The sequence below is a fragment of the Pseudophryne corroboree genome, chromosome 10, assembly GCF_028390025.1.
Source record: "Pseudophryne corroboree isolate aPseCor3 chromosome 10, aPseCor3.hap2, whole genome shotgun sequence".
Taxonomy (NCBI): domain Eukaryota; kingdom Metazoa; phylum Chordata; class Amphibia; order Anura; family Myobatrachidae; genus Pseudophryne; species Pseudophryne corroboree.
In genome coordinates, this window is record NC_086453.1 from 152930182 (window position 1) to 152952463 (window position 22282).

A 22282-nucleotide genomic window follows, 5' to 3' on the forward strand; every position below is an offset into this window, starting at 1 on the left:
TCCTGCAGATCATATTTTAGGCGTGAGTGGGTCCCCAACATAACATGAGCCTAATAATTACTTGGCATTTTATTTTAAAAATATATATTAAAATCTTATACAGCATAGGGCAGCATAATTGGCATAGTGGTTAGCAGTACTGCCTCACAGCGCTGAGATCTTGGGTTCGTTAAGAGTTTGTAGTTTTCCCATGTTTGTGAGTTTTATTTGGATGCCCTGGTTTCCTCTTGCTATCCAAAAACATACAGTAGTGATAGGTTAACTGAATTCTGCCAAAAGATTAACCCAAGTGTATATGTGTGTATGTACATGTGGCAGAAAAGCAGATAATATACTATATATTGTAAGCTCCACTGGTTCCGGGACTGATGTGAATGAATAGTCTCTATAAAGTGCTGTGGAATATGTGTGTGTTATATAAATAGAGTAACTTAATAAATAATACAGAAAAAAAAATAATTGAGGATCTGTCCCTTTTCGAATGAAAGCCAACACTACTCCTGTGTATTTAACCTTTGTCTATCTTTGAACAGCCTGTCACAAACACCATGAAGAAATAAAAACAGCAGAAGTGAAAGGTCCTGTCCACACGTCAGTAAATTCTGCTAGACAGTGAGACTGTTTAATGGACTCGTGCATGTCAGTTAACACCAGAACTATACAAGATCACAACAGACACCAGTAGAACTGCAGGGGCATTTCTCTATTTCTATCAACAGCAACAGGTTGGGACTAATGAAGTGTGTAAGGCCATGCTAACGATATGGAAGGTTAATTGTCAGAGTTTCACATGTTAAAGACATTAAAATAATTTAGAACCTCTACTCTTGGAATGGAGGATTAAGGGGGGTATCCTATTAGCAGCACTCATTTTTCAGCTAAAAATAAAAATGGGCTAATATCATGATTTTAGCCCGATGGTCATTATTGGGCCATCCAATCACAGACCATTTTTTTCAGCTGAAAATGTCCTGATGAACAAATGGGATCTGGGATACCTGAGGCATGTTAAGCATAATCTTTGATAAGTGCTGGCTTGGCAGCACTAATTTACCGTGGCTAATATAGAGTCAAATATACACTTACTATCTTTTTGACTCTATAATAGCCAACTCAATTTTACTTTTGACTATTTATATGGGGATAATTATTTAGTGTACCTAGAGCCTGATTCAGAGTTGCATGCGATGCAAATGTTTTTGCAGTTGTGGGATTATGGCACACTGTACATGCATCTAAGTCGCACCATAGTCCATGCTGAGAGTCTTTGTGCACAGTGTGATTGACAGGCAGGGAGCGTTTGTGTCAGGTAATGGGGAGTGGTGGCAAAAATACTGCCTTGCCCCGGGGTGACAGAAATCCCATATTTTTGGCCCTGATCAATGGAATCAAACCAACTGTACGAATAGGAAAGGCTTGCTGCAAAGCATACAACCCTAAAAATGAGAGAATATGCGCACTGAATGCTACGTATGCAATGTGGAGCAATTACTGCCAACTTGCATTCGACTCTCAGCCCCTAGGTCTGCTATAGATATTTTTATAGATTTACACAATTGCTCTGTGTGGCTACAAAGGTATCATGTCTTCCACGGATGGCCAGTTTGGTAGTTTTAACTTCCATCAAACTGCTTTGTAGGTTAACCCAAAGTGTTCTTCACGTCTAATCAATAAAATTGAAAAAGAAAAAATCAGAAATGCCACACAGCTGATGGTCTTTGAACCTTACCTAGACTGGGCTTTATGTAATACAGTCTCCTGGATTGAGAGCTACAGGAGCGGATCTTTGATTATTTACATTGGAGAGCAAATTGGACATATACATTTTTCCTTTAAAAGTATGAATGTATTATTTTTAGTTCTGCCTGACCATCACAGACAGCACCTGTGCCAAACAGATACAGATAAACACTGATGCCCATTACTTTACACTGGTACTCAAGGACATGTGTAGTGGGGGCATTAGGCCAGGTAAGAACCAAAAGTTGTTATCTGTGTCATCAGCTTCAGGATCCTTGGATAGGGAGAATACCAAGGAAATAATTCCACACCCTGGAGCCATGAATGACTGTGAGCAGCACCAGCAGAGGGTCGCCCCCTACACAACACACCCAGACCCAGATAGAAAAACAAAAGCTGCTTTCTGAGTCCTCAATTTCTGGAACCTTGGATGAGAAGAATGCCAATAAAACTTCCCAAAACCCTGGAGCCAGCAACTGGCCAGTGCAGCATCAGCAGGGGGCAGTACAAGGAGAGGTCAACTTCAGCTTCCCTGCACAGCACACCTGGATGAAGTTATCGTGCCACCTATTCACTGTAACAGTTCTGACTGCAAAATACCAGATAACAGGGATCTCCTGTACTGTTCACATACCTGGCAGGTACAATCACTGTGCTGGGCAACTGTTTTTAAATGTGTTATTCTGTGTTTGGTATATGAGCCATGTCCCATTTTATTGACAAGTGTACTTCTTTGACCATTTGAAATATAGAGAGCTATTTAAGCATAACGTCATAGGGAAAGAAGCCAACACCAGTAATGTTCAGATACCAATCGGCTATAACATTAGGAACATAGAACTTTCCAATTATAAGTGCCATGTGATATGTAAGCACATAAACACCTAAGACAATATTGAACAGCTGTGCTACTCTGAGTCAACATAATGGTAACTGAGACATTATTATGGTATATAAATATATGTGGTAGCTTATGGTCAGACTATAACAGCAACACTAACACTCGCCTCAAATATTTAAAAGCACAGATTTTACATTTTAAATGCTCTGTTTATTACAGCTCAATATAATTGTATTCACTGTTCTATAAATCTACTACAAAGCACTAGTATTACATACAGGTGTGTCCTCCATCATCATTGCCGCTATGCGCTCACACATGCCCATGCATTGTGGCAGAGACTACAAGCACTTGGGTGCGAAGTCACACCTGCATTTGCATAATGCGTTTCCTGTGGATTGCGGGTGCAATTATTCGCACATGCCCACGAACGTGCACACTGATCATGGCAAAATAGTCAAACTCATGAATAGTCACGAGTAATAGTCAGCATGGGTATATCTGTCTTTCAGAAAAGGGTTCTTAGTGTTTGGATTAGTGATGAGCGGGTTCGGATCCTCGGCATCCGAACCCCCCCGAACTTCACCCATTTTACACGGGTCAGAGGCAGACTCGGATCCTCCCGCCTTGCTCGGTTAAGCCGAGCGCGCCCGAACGTCATCATCCTGCGGTCGGATTCTCGCGAGATTCGTATTCTATATAAGGAGCCGCGCGTCGCAGCCATTTTTCACTCGTGCATTGAAGATGATCGTGAAAGGACGTGGCTGGCGACCTCTCAGTTTCTATGTTCAGTGGGCTGCAAATTGTGCTGCAAATATCTGTGCTCAGTGTGCTGCAAATATCTGTGCTCAGTGTGCTGCAAGTGCAAATATCTACGTTCTCTGCCTGAAAAACTCTCCATATCTGACTGTGCTCAGTGTGCTGCAAATATCTGTGCTCAGTGTGCTGATTGCTTTATTGTGGGGACTGGGGACCAGCAGTATTATATAGTAGGAGGACAGAGCAGAGTTTTGCTGACCAGTGACCAGTGACCACCAGTATTATACGTTCTCTGCCTGAAAAACGCTCCATATCTGTGCTGCATTGTAGTATATAGTAGGAGGACAGTGCAGAATTTTGCTGACCACCAGTATAACTATATATATAGCAGTACGGTACAGTAGTCCACTGCTCTACCTACTTCTGTGTCGTCAAGTATACTATCCATCCATACCTGTGGTGCATTTCAGTTTTGCACAGTTTGCTGACCACCAGTATATACTATATATCAGTACGGTACAGAAGGCCACTGCTCTACCTACCTCTGTGTCGTCAAGTATACTATCCATCCATACCTGTGGTGCATTTCAGTTTTGCACAGTTTGCTGACCACCAGTATATACTATATATCACTACGGTACAGAAGGCCACTGCTCTACCTACCTCTGTGTCGTCAAGTATACTATCCATCCATACCTGTGGTGCATTTCAGTTTTGCACAGTTTGCTGACCACCAGTATATAATATATAGCAGTACGGTACAGTAGGCAACTGCTCTACCTACCTCTGTGTCGTCAAGTATACTATCCATCCATACCTGTGGTGCATTTCAGTTTTGCACAGTTTGCTGACCACCAGTATATACTATATAGCAGTACGGTACAGAAGGCCACTGCTCTACCTACCTCTGTGTCGTCACGTATACTATCCATCCATACCTGTGGTGCATTTCAGTTTTGCACAGTTTGCTGACCACCAGTATATAATATATAGCAGTATGGTACAGTAGGCCACTGCTCTACCTACCTCTGTGTCGTCAAGTATACTATCCATCCATACCTGTGGTGCATTTCAGTTTTGCACAGTTTGCTGACCACCAGTATATAATATATAGCAGTACGGTACAGTAGGCCACTGCTCTACCTACCTCTGTGTCGTCAAGTATACTATCCATCCATACCTGTGGTGCATTTCAGTTGTGCGTAGTATATATAGTAGTAGGCCATTGCTATTGATATATTACTTGCATATAATTCCACACATTAAAAAATGGAGAACAAAAATGTGGAGGGTAAAATAGGGAAAGATCAAGATCCTCTTCCACCTCGTGCTGAAGCTGCTGCCACTAGTCATGGCCGAGACGATGAAATGCCATCAACGTCGTCTGCCAAGGCCTATGCCCAATGTCATAGTAGAGAGCATGTAAAATCCAAAAAAATGAAGCTCAGTAAAATGACCAAAAAATCTAAATCAAAATCGTCTGAGGAGAAGCGTAAACTTGCCAATGTGCCATTTACGACACGGAGTGGCAAGGAACGGCTGAGGCCCTGGCCTATGTTCAAGGCTAGTGGTTCAGCTTCACCTGAGGATGGAAGCACTCATCCTCCTGCTAGAAAACTTAAAAGAGTTAGGATGGCAAAAAAAGCACAGCAAAGAACTGTGCGTTCTTCTAAATCACAAATCCCCAAGGAGAGTCCAATTGTGTCGGTTGCGATGCCTGACCTTCCCAGCACTGGACGGGAAGAGGTTGTGCTTTCCACCATTTGCACACCCCCTGCAAGTGCTGGAAGGAGCACCCGCAGTCCACTTCCTGATAGTCAAATTGAAGATGTCACTGTTGAAGTACACCAGGATGAGGATATGGGTGTTGCTGGCGCTGGGGAGGAAATTGACAAGGAGGATTCTGATGGTGAGGTGGTTTGTTTAAGTCAGGCACCCGGGGAGACACCTGTTGTCCGTGGGACGAATATGGCCATTGACATGCCTGGTCAAAATACAAAAAAAAATCACCTCTTCGGTGTGGAATTATTTCACCAGAAATGCGGACAACTGGTGTCAAGCCGTGTGTTCCCTTAGTCAAGCTGTAGTAAGTAAGAGTAAGGACGTTAACCACCTAGGAACATCCTCCCTTATACGTCACCTGGACCGCATTCATCAGAAGTCAGTGACAAGTTCAAAAACTTTGGATGACAGCGGAAGCAGTCCACTGACCACTAAATCCCTTCCTCTTGTAACCAAGCTCCTGCAAACCACACCACCAACTCCCTCAGTGTCAATTTCCTCCTTACACAGGAAAGCCAATAGTCCTGCAGGCCATGTCACTGTCAAGTCTGACGAGTCCTCTCCTGCCTGGGATTCCTCCGATGCATCCTTGAGTGTAACGCCTACTGCTGCTGGCGCTGCTGTTGTTGCTGCTGGGAGTCGATCGTGATCCCAGAGGGGAAGTCGGAAGACCACTTGTACTACTTCCAGTAAGCAATTGACTGTCCAACAGTCCTTCGCGAGGAAGATGAAATATCACAGCAGTCATCCTGCTTCAAAGCGAATAACTCAGGCCTTGGCAGCCTGGGCGGTGAGAAACGTGTTTCCAGTATCCACCGTTAATTCACAGGGAACTAGAGACTTGATTGAGGTACTGTGTCCCCGGTACCAATTACCATCTAGGTTCTATTTCTCTAGGCAGGCGATACCGAAAATGTACACGGACGTCAGAAAAAGAGTCACCAGTGTCCTAAAAAATGCAGTTGAACCCAATGTCCACTTAACCACGGACATGTGGACAAGTGGAGCAGGGCAGACTCAGGACTATGTGACTGTGACAGCCCACTGGGTAGATGTATTGCCTCCCGCAGCAAGAACAGCAGCAGCGGCACCAGTAGCAGCATCTCGCAAAACGCCAACTCGTTCCTAGGCAGGCTACGCTTTGTATCACCGCTTTCCATAAGAGGCACACAGCTGACAACCTCTTACGGAAACTGAGGAACATCTTCGCAGAATGGCTTACCCCAATTGGACTCTCCTGGGGATTTGTGACATCGGACAACGCCACCAATATTGTCCGTGCATTACATCTGGGCAAATTCCAGCACGTCCCATGTTTTGCACATACATTGAATTTGGTGGTGCAGAATTATTTAAAAAACGACAGGGGCAAGCAAGAGATGCTGTCGGTGGCCCGAAGAATTGCGGGCCACTTTCGGCATTCAGCCACCGCGTGCCGAAGACTGGAGCACCAGCAAACAGTCCTGAACCTGCCCTGCCATCATCTGAAGCAAGAGGTGGTAACGAGGTGGAATTCAACCCTCTATATGCTTCAGAGGATGGAGGAGCAGCAAAAGGCCATTCAAGCCTATACATCTGCCTACGATATAGGCAAAGGAGGGGGAATGCACCTGACTCAAGCGCAGAGGAGAATGATTTCAACGTTGTGCAAGGTTCTGCAACCCTTTGAACTTGCCACACGTGAAGTCAGTTCAGACACTGCCAGCCTGAGTCAGGTCATTCCCCTCATCAGGCTTTTGCTGAAGAAGCTGGAGACATTGAAGGAGGAGCTAAAACAGAGCGATTCCGCTAGGCATGTGGGACTTGTGGATGGAGCCCTTAATTCGCTTAACCAGGATTCACGGGTGGTCAATCTGTTGAAATCAGAGCACTACATTTTGGCCACCGTGCTCGATCCTAGATTTAAAACCTACGTTGTCTCTCTCTTTCCGGCAGACACAAGTCTGCAGAGGTTCAAACACCTGCTGGTGAGAAAATTGTCAAGTCAAGCGGAACGTGACCCGTCAACAGCTCCTCCTTCACATTCTCCCGCAACTGGGGCTGCGAGGAAAAGGCTAAGAATTCCGAGCCCACCCGCTGGCGGTGATGCAGGGCAGTCTGGAGCGAGTGCTGACATCTGGTCCGGACTGAAGGACCTGCCAACGATTACTGACATGTCGTCTGCTGTCACTGCATATGATTCTGTCACCATTGAAAGAATGGTGGAGGATTATATGAGTGACCTCATCCAAGTAGGCACGTCAGACAGTCTGTACGTATACTGGCAGAAAAAAGAGGCCATTTGGAGGCCCTTGCACAAACTGGCTTTATTTTACCTAAGTTGCCCCCCCTCCAGTGTGTACTCCGAAAGAGTGTTTAGTGCAGCCGCTCACCTTGTCAGCAATCGGCGTACGAGGTTACTTCCAGAAAATGTGGAGAAGATGATGTTCATCAAAATGAATTATAATCAATTCCTCCGTGGAGACATTCACCAGCAATTGCCTCCAGAAAGTACACAGGAACCTGAGATGGTGGATTCCAGTGGGGACGAATTAATAATCTGTGAGGAGGGGGATGTACACAGTGAAAGGGGTGAGGAATCGGACGATGAGGAGGAGGTGGACATCTTGCCTCTGTAGAGCCAGTTTGTACAAGGAGAGATTGATTGCTTCTTTTTTGGTGGGGGCCCAAACCAACCAGTCATTTCAGTCACAGTTGTGTGGCAGACCCTGTCGCTGAAATGATGGGTTTGTTAAAGTGTGCATGTCCTGTTTATACAACATAAGGGTGGGTGGGAGAGGCCAAGGACAATTCCATCTTGCACCACTTTTTTCTTTCATTTTCTTTGCATCATGTGCTGTTTGGGGACTATTTTTTTGAAGTGCCATCCTGTCTGACACTGCAGTACCACTCCTAGATGGGCCAGGTGTTTGTGTCGGCCACTTGGGTCGCTTAGCTTAGTCACACAGCTACCTCATTGCGCCTCTTTTTTTCTTTGCATTATGTGCTGTTTGGGGACTATTTTTTTGAAGTGCCATCCTGTCTGACACTGCAGTACCACTCCTAGATGGGCCAGGTGTTTGTGTCGGCCACTTGGGTCGCTTAGCTTAGTCACACAGCTACCTCATTGCGCCTCTTTTTTTCTTTGCATTATGTGCTGTTTGGGGACTATTTTTTAAATCTGCCATCCTGTCTGACACTGCAGTGCCACTCCTAGATGGGCCAGGTGTTTGTGTCGGCCACTTGGGTCGCTTAGCTTAGCCATCTGTGATGCCCAGTATCTGTCCCAGCCACTGCTGGATCCCTTAACCCACCAGGAACTGCAAGGGTTAATGTGTCTGGTCGGCTGGTTGCTAGGCAACCGCGTCTGGCCGGAGGGCTAGCTGGAGGGCACTAGGACCCAGTGCCTCCTAACTAAGAGAAATGCGGGTATTGGCTGCCCGCAGAGCGGGAGAAGAAAGGGGGGGTTGGCGCCCATTCTGGAGTTGAGCGGGAGAGAGGAGAAGGTAGCAGCCGCGGGCAGGAGCTGAAGAGTAGTGTGGACGCTACCGCCAGAGCCGCTGGCACTGAGCCGCATAGGAGAGAGGGAGACGGAGAGTGATGTCACGGCCGGCCGCCGGGCAGAGAGGAAGACCCGCTGCTGTCGGAGGAAGAGAGAGCCGCGGGCGTAAGGCGCTGAGGCGAGCGCCCGACCGAAGAAGCACGCGCAGCACCGCTGCTGGCCGGGACAGCGTGAGAATGGCGTGCAGTACGCCGCTAAGAAGGGACCACGCTGCGGATAGCCGGGAGTTGGACAGACATGGCGGGAGGGAGCTGCAAACGGCCCCAAGGGACGGAACTGCGGTAAGAGTCCAGAGGCAATCAGGTACCCGCTCCACTAATGCTGTGCCCCCGGTAGTTACTGGGATCCCAGGAAGGACAACCCCACCTTTAGCTGCCCCAGGACCAGTTTATATAGTGCCTGGAAATAGAGACAGCCAGCTTAAAGTTCACACAGTGCCTCCAGCCCACTGCCAGTTAATAATGCACACTGCTCTGAAATATGCATTCTCTCCCGATGCAGACACTCTGACAGAGATAATATTCTGAGCCCCACCGGACCTCATTGGTATAGCCCCAAAAAAACGCCTACTGACACCGCCACCGCTATACTAGAAAAGGGCATATACTGGACCCCAAGGAACAGCATCACCAACCTGCCTCTCCTGTCGTTGTGGTCATTACCACCCTTGCATGATCCCAGAGCCCCAACCTCACCATAGTCTACAGGAGAGGAACTGAGACCCCTTTTTAAACAGCCAGAGCTGCTTCTGTATGCCGGGTCACCCACTAACCAGTTGAAAGGTGATTCAATGAACTACTGGTGACTTACTGTGTCTTATATATGCCCAAGCTTGAACTTCTCTGGACCGTGTATAGGACCAGAGACTGCCCCTTTCTTTATCCAACGGTGCCACCTAAGGAGTTATTAGAACACTTTTTGAATATTCTAGAACCAGGGTTTCTAAATGATATTGCCAGTGTTTGATGTTCTGAAAGCACTTATATTGACGTTATGATGTGTCTGTGTATTATATAAATGATATGTGACCCAAGGTAATGGGCCTTTCTGAAACGTACCAGATGTACTAGTCAGCCACACAAGTTACTTTGAATGGTGATTGCCTTCTTTTGCAATAAATCTTTGTTACCGTATTCCACTGTAGTGAACCTTGTGTGCCTTGGGTTGTTGTCCGTATTGGGGTATCTCCGTCCTTCTGCCCAGGTCCTATACATGTGTTCTACATAGGTCCCGGTAGACTTAGCACCAGCAAGAATTGGACGACTGGACGGGCCAACACCGGACAGACGCAAGACTCCAGGTACGCTTTTGCATATATTACACATCCAGCGACCTTGGTGCACCTCTTTTTTTCTTTGCATCATATGCTGTTTGGGGACTATTTTTTAAATCTGCCATCCTGTCTGACACTGCAGTGCCACTCCTAGATGGGCCAGGTGTTTGTGTCGGCCACTTGGGTCGCTTAGCTTAGCCATCCAGCGACCTTGGTGCACCTCTTTTTTTCTTTGCATCATGTGCTGTTTGGGGACTATTTTTTAAATCTGCCATCCTGTCTGACACTGCAGTGCCACTCCTAGATGGGCCAGGTGTTTGTGTCGGCCACTTGGGTAGCTTAGCTTAGTCACATAGCTACCTCATTGCGCCTCTTTTTTTCTTTGCATCATGTGCTGTTTGGGGACTATTTTTTAAATCTGCCATCCTGTCTGACACTGCAGTGCCACTCCTAGATGGGCCAGGTGTTTGTGTCGGCCACTTGGGTCGCTTAGCTTAGCCATCCAGCGACCTCTGTGCAAATTTTAGGACTAAAAATAATAGTGTGAGGTGTTCAGAATAGACTGAAAATTAGTGGAAATTATGGTTATTGAGGTTAATAATACTATGGGATCAAAATGACCCCCAAATTCTATGATTTAAGCTGTTTTTGAGGGTTTTTTGTAAAAAAAACATCCGGATCCAAAACACACCCGAATCCGACAAAAAATTTTCAGGGAGGTTTTGCCAAAACGCGTCCGAATCCAAAACATGGCCGCGGAACCGAATCCAAAACTAAAACACAAAACCCGAAACATTTCCGGTGCACATCACTAGTTTGGATAGGCATGCACCCCTTCCCAAAACCATCCATTTCCTTGCTGCTCAGTTAAGGACTGGCTTTCGCCATGTCTGAGCGACTTCTGTACTTGTAGTCACCTTGAGTTACTGGAAACCAGCTGTTCTAGTCCTTGGCTGGTTGGGCATTTGTAGAGATGGGTATGAGCACATTTTTAAAAATGAATTAATTTTCTTATTTAACGTTAAATTGTGGCTGGTGAAATCTTAATGAAAATGTAAAATCTGTGACCTTGTCATACTGTAGGTACATTTTCCATGGCAATGAACAAATTAACCAGCAAAGGATACAATGATAATTGTTGACAATTCTGTGTCACGGACAATGTAATGGTTAGCCTTACTGCCTCACAGCACTGAGGTCATGGGTTCAATTCCCACCATGGCCATAATTGTGTGGAGTTTGTATATTTTCCCTGTGCTTCGGTGGGTTTCTTCTTGGTACTCCGGTTTCCTCCCACAATCCAAAAATATACTGATAGATTAATTTGCTCCCAATAAACAAAATTAACCCTGGTGTGAATGTGTATGCATGTACATGTGGTAGGGAATATAGATTACAAGATCCATTGGGGCAGGGACTGATGTGAATGGGCAAATATTCTCTGTAAAGCGCTGCGGAATATGGGTGCACTATATAAATAACTGGTAATAAATAAAATAAATACATTTGCTGCAGTTGAGTTTTTATAGATTTACAGGTGATCCAATATACTGTAGATCCCTAACATTGATTAAACAATTCAATTTCATGTGTGCTCATTGTATATGTTGAGCAATATTCAGAATTTTTATTTACCTTAGCCACAAAGTCATTAAACTCAATTACACAGCCAGTCCATACCATAATTACATCATTAGTATACAATAGCCATAAAGCTACCTAAGCCCCAAATCAAAATGTACATAACACCTTAACTTACTCCCACCTTGCCAGGAATAATAACACATAGCAAGGGGTACATGTAATTCCCATGGCTGTACCTTGAAGCTGTCAATAATATTTGCCCCCAAAAGAAAAACAAATACTCGTATATACACGAGTATAAGTCGACCCGAATATAAGCCGAGGCACCTAATTTTACCACAAAAACCTGGGAAAACTTATTGACTCGAGTATAAACCTAGGGTGGGAAATGCAGCTCTAGCCGTACACAGCCCTCATACTGCCAGATATGCTCCCACAGTGCCAGATATACCCTCATAGTGCCAGATATGCCCCCACAGTGCCAGATATGCCCTCATAGTGCCAGATATGCCCCCACAGTGCCATAGTGCCAGATATGCCCTCATAGTGCCAGATATGCCCTCATACTGCCAGATACGCCCCTACAGTGCCAGATATGCCCTCATAGTGCCAGATATGCCCTCATAGTGCCAGATATGCCCCCACAGTGACAGATATGCCCTCATAGTGCCAGATATGCCCCCACAGTGCCAGATATGCCCTCATACTGCCAGATATACCCAACAGTGCCCGATATGCCCTCATAGTGCCAGATATGCCCGCACAGTGCCAGATCTGCCCTGATAGTGCCAGATATGCCCCCTCAGTGCCACATATGCCCCCCCCCCAGTGCCAAATATGCTCCCCCAGTGCCAGTTACAACTTACCCTCCGCCGCTCCCGCGTTGTTTTGTGAAGGAGGGTCATGGAGGGCACAGCGCGCACCTCTCCTGTGTCCCTCCTGCGTCTCCGGTGGCAGTGACGAGTGAGTGTTAAATGAAGTGCCGGTTCATGAGCCAATCAGAGCTCACGAACGGGTACTTCATTTAATAGACCCGCCGCTGCCGCCGGAGATGCAGGAGGGACACAGGAGAGGCGCGCGCTGTGCCCTCCGTGTCCCTCCTTCCCACTGACTCGAGTATAAGCCGAGGGGGCTTTTTCAGCCCAAAAAAAGTGCTGAAAAAAGTCGGCTTATACTCGAGTATATACAGTATATACAAAGAGAAAATAAAGAATTTCTGCTATAAATTGTTCTGACATCCCAGATCACCCAAAAAGAAAGAATCAACGCTAAAATAAATGTTTAGGCCTCCTGCTAATTTAGGCTCGTTTTCAAAACTCATTTGATACTAGCAGGCTTCGAATTACAGAATTTCAGAACTTATTGAGCCATATGTTCAATGAACAAACCAGCTGCACCTTTTTGATTGCATCTCTGCATAGCCGCCAAATACCTGCGGCTTATTTTGTACCTCCCGGTTTGGCTAATGTAAACTCTTTCCTGGACACATTCAACTATTGGACTATTTTACTTGGACTTGGGCTATGTCAATTTTGATCTCTGTATTGTATTCTGTATATTGACTTGAGTCTGTATGCTGTCCATTGAAATTTTCAGAAATATATTTTCAATGGGTTCGGAATATGTTTGACAGTCACAATGTTGACATTAATTATGATGACATAAGAATGCCGACATGGTCATAATGTAGTTAACATTGACCATGTCAACATTCAGATTGTTGACATGTATATTATGTTAACATTGTTATCATGGTCATATTGTAGTTTTCTTTTATTTCTATCCTTAACCATAATGGCCACCCTAACCCTCCCGGACATATCAATAATATGATAATGCCAGACCTGCTGTCGATATTAAGCGTATTGACTGCTAAAGGCCAACATCATGACTGCATACATTTAAAAAAGTCCTTAATAACTTAAAATCCATTCCACTACATACCTGTGAGAAACCAAATTCTTTATTAAACAAAATACTTCTTGTAAGAGGTTATTCACATAAATAATGTTAGTGACGAGGTAAGGGGTCGCCGCCAAGGAAAAGTCCAATTATGGTATAATCTGCTCTTCTAGAAAAGTGACCATATGACCATGCTAAACATTATATCCTTATCAGACTATTTTCCTGAACTGGTATAGTCGCATAGTCTACCTACTGTAAAAAAAAAAAAAAAGATAGTAGAAAGTTATATGTAACTGTAAATTATTTACATCCCATATAACTTGTCAAATCAGCAGCAAAGTTCATCACATCATAGTACCGACAAATACTTATCAGCATAAAAAGTATAGCATGCCATTCCCTCATGGTCAGCTCCAGCAGACACCATCATCAGGAGCAATATCCATACATTTTCTGCTTACCCCTTTACACACTGGTGCACCTACTCTGTCCTTTGTAAGGAATGGAATAATTCATCCTTCCAGGAACTAGTGCAAACTTCAGCTTTTCCAACATTTTGCTCCATGATATCATCAACAAGAATTCTGTGCTATGCCTTGGCCATTTTGTGCTCAATAAATAAAGTTCAGTACGTGTAGGCAACAGGTGCCTCTTAGCTTACAAAAATATATGTGAATGTAATATTAATTAAAAAGTATTATTTGTAAATCACTGTACATGTTCCATTATCCTGATCATATAATTGTTCATTATTGACTTACATGACTGTTGAGATGCTTCACACAACAGCACAGTTGACTAGACACAGATCATTCCTAGACATGTGAACCATAACTTGCCACAAACCATTTTTAACTTTAACCTAATAAGCCAATCTCCTTTCAGTGTTCTGAAATAGACAGCATGCCTTGTTAATGTCTTGTGGGTTTTTTAAAAATGTCACTGCCTTGTCCTAATCATGTATAAAACGGCAGGTCAAAACAAATTGAAAGAGCAACCTTCTTATTTACAACTACAGTACCTAATGTCACCAGTATTTAATTTCTTCCTAATCCTTTTGCCAAGAATTTTGCAAAACTCTCAGAGTACCCATTGTACTGTAACGTCTCTTCTTGTGCTACAAGGAACGTCAAGATCTCATGATAATGTCACGCATATTCAATAACAAAAAATTGGATAATCACCTATAGGGTTCCTCAAGAGTTGTAACTATAAGGTACAAATGAATGCCTATAATGTGCGGTCTTTAAATATCCTTTTTGTTGCAGAACTTTTTTTCCCAATCATTGGCGTCACAAGGGGGGTGCGGCCCACACCCGGGTGTCACCTGCCGAGGGGTGACACCAAAGTGCCAGCTCCTGCTCAGTGATAGGAGCCGGGTGCTGCACTGTAGAAGCCAGCACAGCAGGCACGCCAATCTCCGGAGGCAGGTAGCATCTCCCAGACCCCGGAGTGACAAAAACTTAGCTTAGCCCTGCCCATTCCCATGAAGTCACGCCCCCGCTGCAGCTGCATTGGATCTACTTAGAGTGACACCTCTGTTCCTATTTAAGACGATGGAGGTACTTTACAAATGACAAATACAGATCAATAATGTTTATTTATCTGCACAAGTGTCCCTACCAACTAGTTCATGACCAACTTACTAGCAATTTGAGACAATCCTTGTTGATTTACACTTTCTGTATTTCTGCTAAAACAATGTTTTGTATAGCTTAATTTTCGTTTTAAATTGATTAATTGATTGTACAGTCCACACATATCCTCACATGTCTTCTTATTCTATGCAATAGATAGCACCTTTCCTTGTGTACACATGCCTATTTCCCTATAGATTGTAAGCTTGCGAGCAGGGCCTTACTACCTCTATGACTATTTGCTATCTCCCAGTTTGTTATTGTTATTTCAAAATGTAAAGCGCAACGGAATTTGCTGCGCTATATAAGAAACTGTTAATAAATAAATAGTTTTAAATTGATTATGACAATGATCGATGTCAAGACTAAATTACATGTTACTTCTGTGTGTCACATTAGAATATACAATTTACATTACATAAAACGTTGCATTAACTAGAGGCTGCTAAAAAGTGGTAGAGTTATAGATGGACAAAGCATGGCAGAGTTACACTTGTCAGCAGGGGGATTTAGGAACAAGTCTTACATACCAACTATTGCACATCCAGATTTGAATGCTACCTCAATAAACCTTTTATTAATAGACTTCAACACACTTCTAAGATGGCAGAGGATAACAGCACAAAACCATTTCCATTAAACTAAGGCAAAGTGCTCTACACATTTCAGGGTTCATGGTAAAAAAAAAAACGGCCATTGGACAAAATTTTATTAAAACTGTAACTGGTAATTAATGAAGATGATGGGTAAACAGAATACTCCAAGACACCCAAGAGTCACAACTTCATGGATTGGTTTGCGATAGTTTTGCATTATACAAGGTTCCTATTTCAACAGTCCCATCATTTCCCACAAGGCCATGGGTCTTTTCCAGTAACCCAAGTACTTTTATTTTCTAAACTCAGCACTGTTTATAGATGTACAGTTTTGTTCTCCATAATGATCTTATTAACTTACATTAGTTGCATACTGAACAGTATTACCAGGCTATAATAGGCTTTGGGTAGTTACCAGACCATAGTTTGCAAACCTATATCCATTAGCATGCTAAGTTGCTGAAATGATCATGGTTAAGTCACAGTCACAAGAAGCCACCATACAGTACTGTAGATCTACCAACTTGTGTCACTTAAAGTGTTTAAAGGATTTATAGGGAGCTTATTACTTCCTACTGACCTTTACTCTCATCACAAGTTTGTCATGAGATGAGAAATGGCATAACATATAAGCTTTCTAATTACTGACACAACAATGTAATTCTTAGCACTCTGCACAATATATCCAGCTATACATCAAGATCATTGTTGTATCATTTTCACAGTGGGATCAGTGATGGAATTGTACAAGCGATGGGAAAATCTCCTGCCAAACCGCGGCAGGATAAACATTGAGAAACATTGCAAAAACCATCCATTTTTTTTATCTCGATTTTTATTCTCCTTTAATTGAATTCCCCCCTTAAACTCATATTGTTCTGTATATATGAAAATAATAGTGCACGAGCACTATCCAATTTGCAGCAATATAGAACGCATCCTAGCAGCTTGAATAGTTAGAATGGCCTCATTTTCTGACAGTTGTGAGATAGAGCAGATTTAAGGATTAGCTGGTAGGGGTCTCCATTAGTACAGGCCATTACTTTGTGTAATAATAAAATAAGTGTAGCCCTGTGTTCACCTCCTATACTATAGTGTGGCACCACACTATCCTGTGGTGCCCCACGGCAGCACGGGCCCATGCATATTGATGTCTTGCAACGCAGCACTGCATAGGTTAACTATCCATTAACTTTTATTGATGTCAGCAGGAGCTGACATGGAGGGCAAGGGCTACCGATGCATACACTGTTCCTGCTTAACCAAGCGTTTCTGCCATTGACTGCTGCTTTCAACCACCACCCATTACTCTCCTTTTGCATGTAAGCTGTTTATCAAGTAACTGATTTGCATCATCTCTGGTTTAACCACCATTTCATCTCTGCTGGCAGGCCAACCTCTGCCTTTACAATCAAACTGTATGACTTATTACTACTTCTTGCTTACTGTTCGCTATGCACCACTAACTCCTTGGTAGCTGGGTATTAGTACCAGGACACAGCCAGAGGGGTGCACAGACTGTCACCTGGTGGATATTAGGAACAATTCTGAGGAACATTTTTTTAGCTTTACAGTGAACGGTAGTCTATTGTACAGTGCTTTATAAACTTACTTGTGTTGTAATCCTTACTGCAGTTTCATGTTATGCATATTCTGTCAGCTCATCAGTTATAGGATACGTAATTGTTTGTGAATGGTAACTTGTACTCATATTGAAACTTTAACCAAAGTTTAATTTACAGCGGTGACTAGTTTATTCTGGAATAATAAATCTTTATGTCACCGTCCTGACGTGTGGTGACTTGTTTGTCTAGGGTCTGTTCGGGGGTCCTCATCCTTCTGCCGGGTGTCCAGAGGTGACAAGAAAGCAGAGTCTAAGAAGACTGGGACGGACATCATCAGGGGAAATTAAGGTACGAAACACCACCACTTCACCACCCGGTGGCCTGTGACAATAGTCTAACATTTCACATAACAAATTAGTAATGACCTATTTCACTTGGGTAGGGCCATCTTTACCTTCTGATGTAGTCATGGTATGTGCACTGTAATTTGTTTGCATCGCGAATCACCTAATATCACTGCTGCATAATGTATCAGCGCAATTCTAATAAAAGATATCAATTTTGACAGTTTAAGTATTAATTAACTTCTAATTCTGATCTTAAACTAAGGCATTTTACCTATAACCCAATTAGAAGCGGTTCTCTATAATAATAATAATAATAATAATAATAATTATACAGCTGGATACCTATTTATCGACTGTTGGTCTCAGCTCAGTTCATTAGAGGCCATACATGTTAAATGCTAATCGATTAGTCTGCCTGTGGAATTAGCTTTCTATGTGAAGATAGACAGGGGAAGTTCTAAAGTAAATTCATAAAGTACATTCATAAAGTAAATTAATTTCTACTCTTAGTGCAGTCTATGCCTAAACAACAAATCAGATTGGCTATATCATGCGCTACACAGAAGGAAGCCACTCTAATAAGTTGCTTGTGATCAGGCTTGGTGTGTTATTCACATTGCGACTCAGTCAGGAGTAAGTTGTCCATCTTCTAAAAGGGTTTTCATTTTTTAACCAATGTGACGAAAGATTACTATTTTGTTTACTGGGCTAAAGTTGGTATGAAGTATATTGTGCACCTATTTCTACATTCCTTGAGAGATTTATCAAATCTCGAAAGAAATAAAGTACCAACCAATCTGCTTCTAACTGTCATTTTATAGGCCGTGTAAGAAAAATGACAGAAGCTGATTGGTTGTACTTTATCTCTTTCCACTTTATCTCTCTCCAAGATTTTATATATCTCTTCATTGATTTATTGGTTTAAACCTCACCATAAGCACTGCCTCCTAGGTATTTCCTTTTTTAGTTAGGTGGTTAGGGCCCAATTTGGATATTTGTCAATAGATAGATTATCTGCCAAGTCATCTGGAGCCAACTGTCCTTCTGGAGACAGAGAGTATGTAATGTCTTTTAGATACACTTTGAAGTACCTGCTACCAGAACTGCTCACTTCTCTGCTTGAAGTGGCTGTTGGACAGTTTCTGAGTACCACTGGAAAGAAGCCAGAATTACATTTATAGACACAACCATTAGCTCCACAGTTTAACTAGTCCATTTACAGCTATACTCTGATCACACTTAGGCCCCTATTTATCATGCCTTGGAGAGTGATAAATAGCATGCAGATAAAGTACCAGCCAATCAGCTCCTAACTGACATCTCACAGGCTGAGTTTAAAAAATGACAGTTACGAGCTTATTGGTTGGTACTTTATCACCGTGCAATTTATCACTCTACAAGACTTGATAAATGGGGGCCTTAATTTGAGAGGAATGCTCTGATAGGTGCGTCTTGTACATTATAGAGTCTGTAACTTTCTTACCATACATATAGTGGGGTCACAAAGCACCCCATGGTCTGTAACTTTCTTACTGTACATATAGTGGAGTCATGTCAGTACCCCATGATCTTGGACATAAGATAATAACTTTATTTCACACAGAATATAATTTACATACAGTAGATGCTATATAAGAATGGGGAGGGAGGGAGGGGCACTAGTGCCGTCATACAATATTCTTTTATTACTTACTGGTACATGTACATTATGCCCTTAAGACTATTGCCATTCTCTGGAAATCTTAGGCTCCACTAACTATTTAATTAGTATGTCAGTCAGTGCACAAGCATTGATTTCCTTAAAACCTGGACTGTTATGGTGCCTTGAGGAATGGGTTTGGAAACCCTGCCCTAACAAATTTCATTTTAGCTATTGCATCCTGCTTTATTGGAAAAAAGAGAGTTGAGTTGCCTCCAATAACTCATTAACCATCACTACCAGACTCACTGCATTTGTGCTACACAACTAGCACTCATGTGAAACTCTATAAGGTATCTTATTAATAGGATAATACCAAGATCTTGGTTTATTTTTAGTTTTGAAAGCATAAATGCAAAGGTAGGTGCAATTAATTGTTTATGTAAGTAGTGTGGATATGTTGATATGATACTTACAATTATTCTTTAGATAGATCAGGAAATGACAGATAGGATGTTTTCCTAGATGTGGCTAATTAATATTCATAATAGTCTGCAGGACAGGTGTAGTGATACTGTATGCCCTCCAGTAGTTGTAATTCCCAGTCAGTAGTCAGAGATGCTCAGGACACCCATCGCTACCAAAGATGAGCAAAATACTGACTGTTCTTTTTTTTTTTATAAGCATATAATTTTTAAAATTGATGTATACAATTCAAATATTGTCACAATAGACAAGTTACTACAGTATTACAAATGATAGATTGCTTGTTAAAAAAAAAATCAAATTTTTTAGTCCCTTTTTGAGCTGTTAAAAGTACAAAAACCTATCAGCACAAAGTATATATATCAATGCACTCATAGAGGTACACTGTTTCTTATAGCAATGAAATTCCCAAGATAGTGCTTTATTTATTTAAAGTAAAAATATGAGCTATAGAAAAATAGGTGGGAAAAGGAAATCTTACATTTTCAGCTACAAAAAGAGCAAATTTTTCATTAATTATGTATAACATAACTGTAATGCTGTCAGGTATAGCAATATAAACATAATGAAACAACTATTGAAATTTCTGACCACTTTCATCTTTCCTGTTTATTATTATAATAGGTACATACGTGATCTACAGAAAATTCTGCACATAGTTGTGTCAATATCTTGCAGGGAGTTTAAAAGATCTAAATTTATGTTCTGGATTTAGTCAAAGAGACATCAACTCAATTTTACTGAAGTTTTTGATATAAAGAAACTGTAATGTTGGAGTAATTCTATATGTCCCATGCTAACATGCTGCAGCTGTCACGTTGGAACTTTAGCTCATTTGTTACTGTGTGTTTGTGTTGTATGCATTAAATGCCTTATCATATAGAAGAGTAAATTAAGACAAGTGGATGATACATGTTTAGCAAAATAGGGTGACCGCAAACTGATTTGTGAAATCATTATGGAAGAAATTACCACTATTTTGCCCAATGTCTATTTTAAATTCCATTGAAAATAAACAAAATTATATTATGTGGTTATAAAAGTTGCAATAGTATGTGTAAGAAAGTGTTGGGCAATGCATTGCTAAGATACATAGATGTGAGGATACTGCACAGGCTGGAACTATTTCTTTCTGAGTGACAATGCAAGGAAGATCTTGCAGATTTGAATCTTTGATAATTAATGAACTACCAACATATACTGTATATATTCCCATACATATATAATGTATATTAATGTAAATATTTAACTTTGCTCTTAATAAGCACAGATGCTTTCCATTTGTTTCATTTTTTCACCTTATTGACTAATAAATAGTATTAATCCTTAAAAAATATTCTCTCTCCTACTAAACTAAACCTGAATCAGTCAGCACATGGGAGAGACAATCCTACCCGGTTTTGCTGGTTCAGGCATGGTTGTGTCACCCTCTTCTTGGGTCCAGGCACAAACTCCCTCTTGAAGGTTCTGCTTGCCTCTATAAAGACAGACTCTCCACTCCTGGGAGACGTTGATAAATGTCACCTGACCCCCCTGGCACTGGTTGTCAAATTCCTAAGGAGTTCCATAAACTTCCCTAAAACTGTTGAAGGGGGGATTGATGCCCTGGCCTTAATAGTATCAACCAGTGAAGAGGATAGGATCTGACTTTGTTCAAGAAATGCTGTAAGAGGCTCCCAGCTGCTCTTACATGTAATCTTAGTGAAACTGAGAGTAAGGAGGGGGATGTAAGCTGCAGCTACTGTACCAGCTTTCTAGATGGGTCAAAAATATCCATTAGAAAAACATTCCCTATGCTGATTGGTTTGGAATAAACTTTGAAATCAGGCAGGAGCTTTCTGGACAGTGTATGGCAAAATAAGTCATATCATATGTTACAAATATTTTTTAATTCTATAAAACAGGATCAACTCACAAATTCTAGAGCTGGATCACCCATTTTTAGCCGCATCTTAATTTTCTTTGTCCTAGCTGCAGTTTTTGTAGCCTATTAATGGGCAACTGCGTTTGGTTTACAAACCAGCATTTTGTCACAAGTCAGCCTCCTTACATGAGAGGCGAGTGTGCATGTCAGGATTTAAAGCAGAGATGTTAGTGTAAGCACTTGCAAATAAAGGAGATCAGTGACAAGGTTAGTAGCCATACATTTCATTATTAAGAAAATAATAAAACATTTTTGTTAGATGTACACATATTTGTATTAGCGAGGATATACACTGACAATTGTGTTTCATCTGGGATTTCGCCTTTATTAAAATTCCTCTGTAGTGTCTCCATTAATTAGCAGACTTGAATGTGCAACCACATATTTATCTTCATGTCATAGTTATTTTGAATTAGCCCAAACATAATTATATGTTGAATACTATGCAAGGATGCTAGACACATTTTTGTTTCTCGTGTCTCATAAAAAACCTGTATAGACTCCAAATTGCATTATATGTATGTTGTATATGTGTTCATACAAAAGTAATTATTAGTATTGATAACATGACTACTAATGCACACCCCTTGTACTGTATATTTAACACACAATTACTGTGTACCAAGGTGCTAATCTTACAGTTATCTGAAAGCACTGGCTACC

The 22282-nt window shown here is 42.0% G+C and overlaps 1 protein-coding gene across 2 annotated transcripts in view; it reads right to left on the minus strand.

Annotated features, from left to right (window-relative positions):
• Positions 1–21314, minus strand: part of LOC134966277 (myosin-binding protein C, fast-type-like) — a 273752-nt gene extending 252438 nt beyond the window's left edge. For both annotated transcript variants that reach the window (XM_063942885.1, XM_063942884.1), the window contains exon 1: positions 21090–21314. In XM_063942885.1, the coding sequence (XP_063798955.1) occupies positions 21090–21111 (22 nt within the window). In that variant the 5' untranslated portion in view covers positions 21112–21314. The remainder of the gene's footprint in view (positions 1–21089) is intronic.
• Positions 21315–22282: the final 968 nt, after the last annotated feature.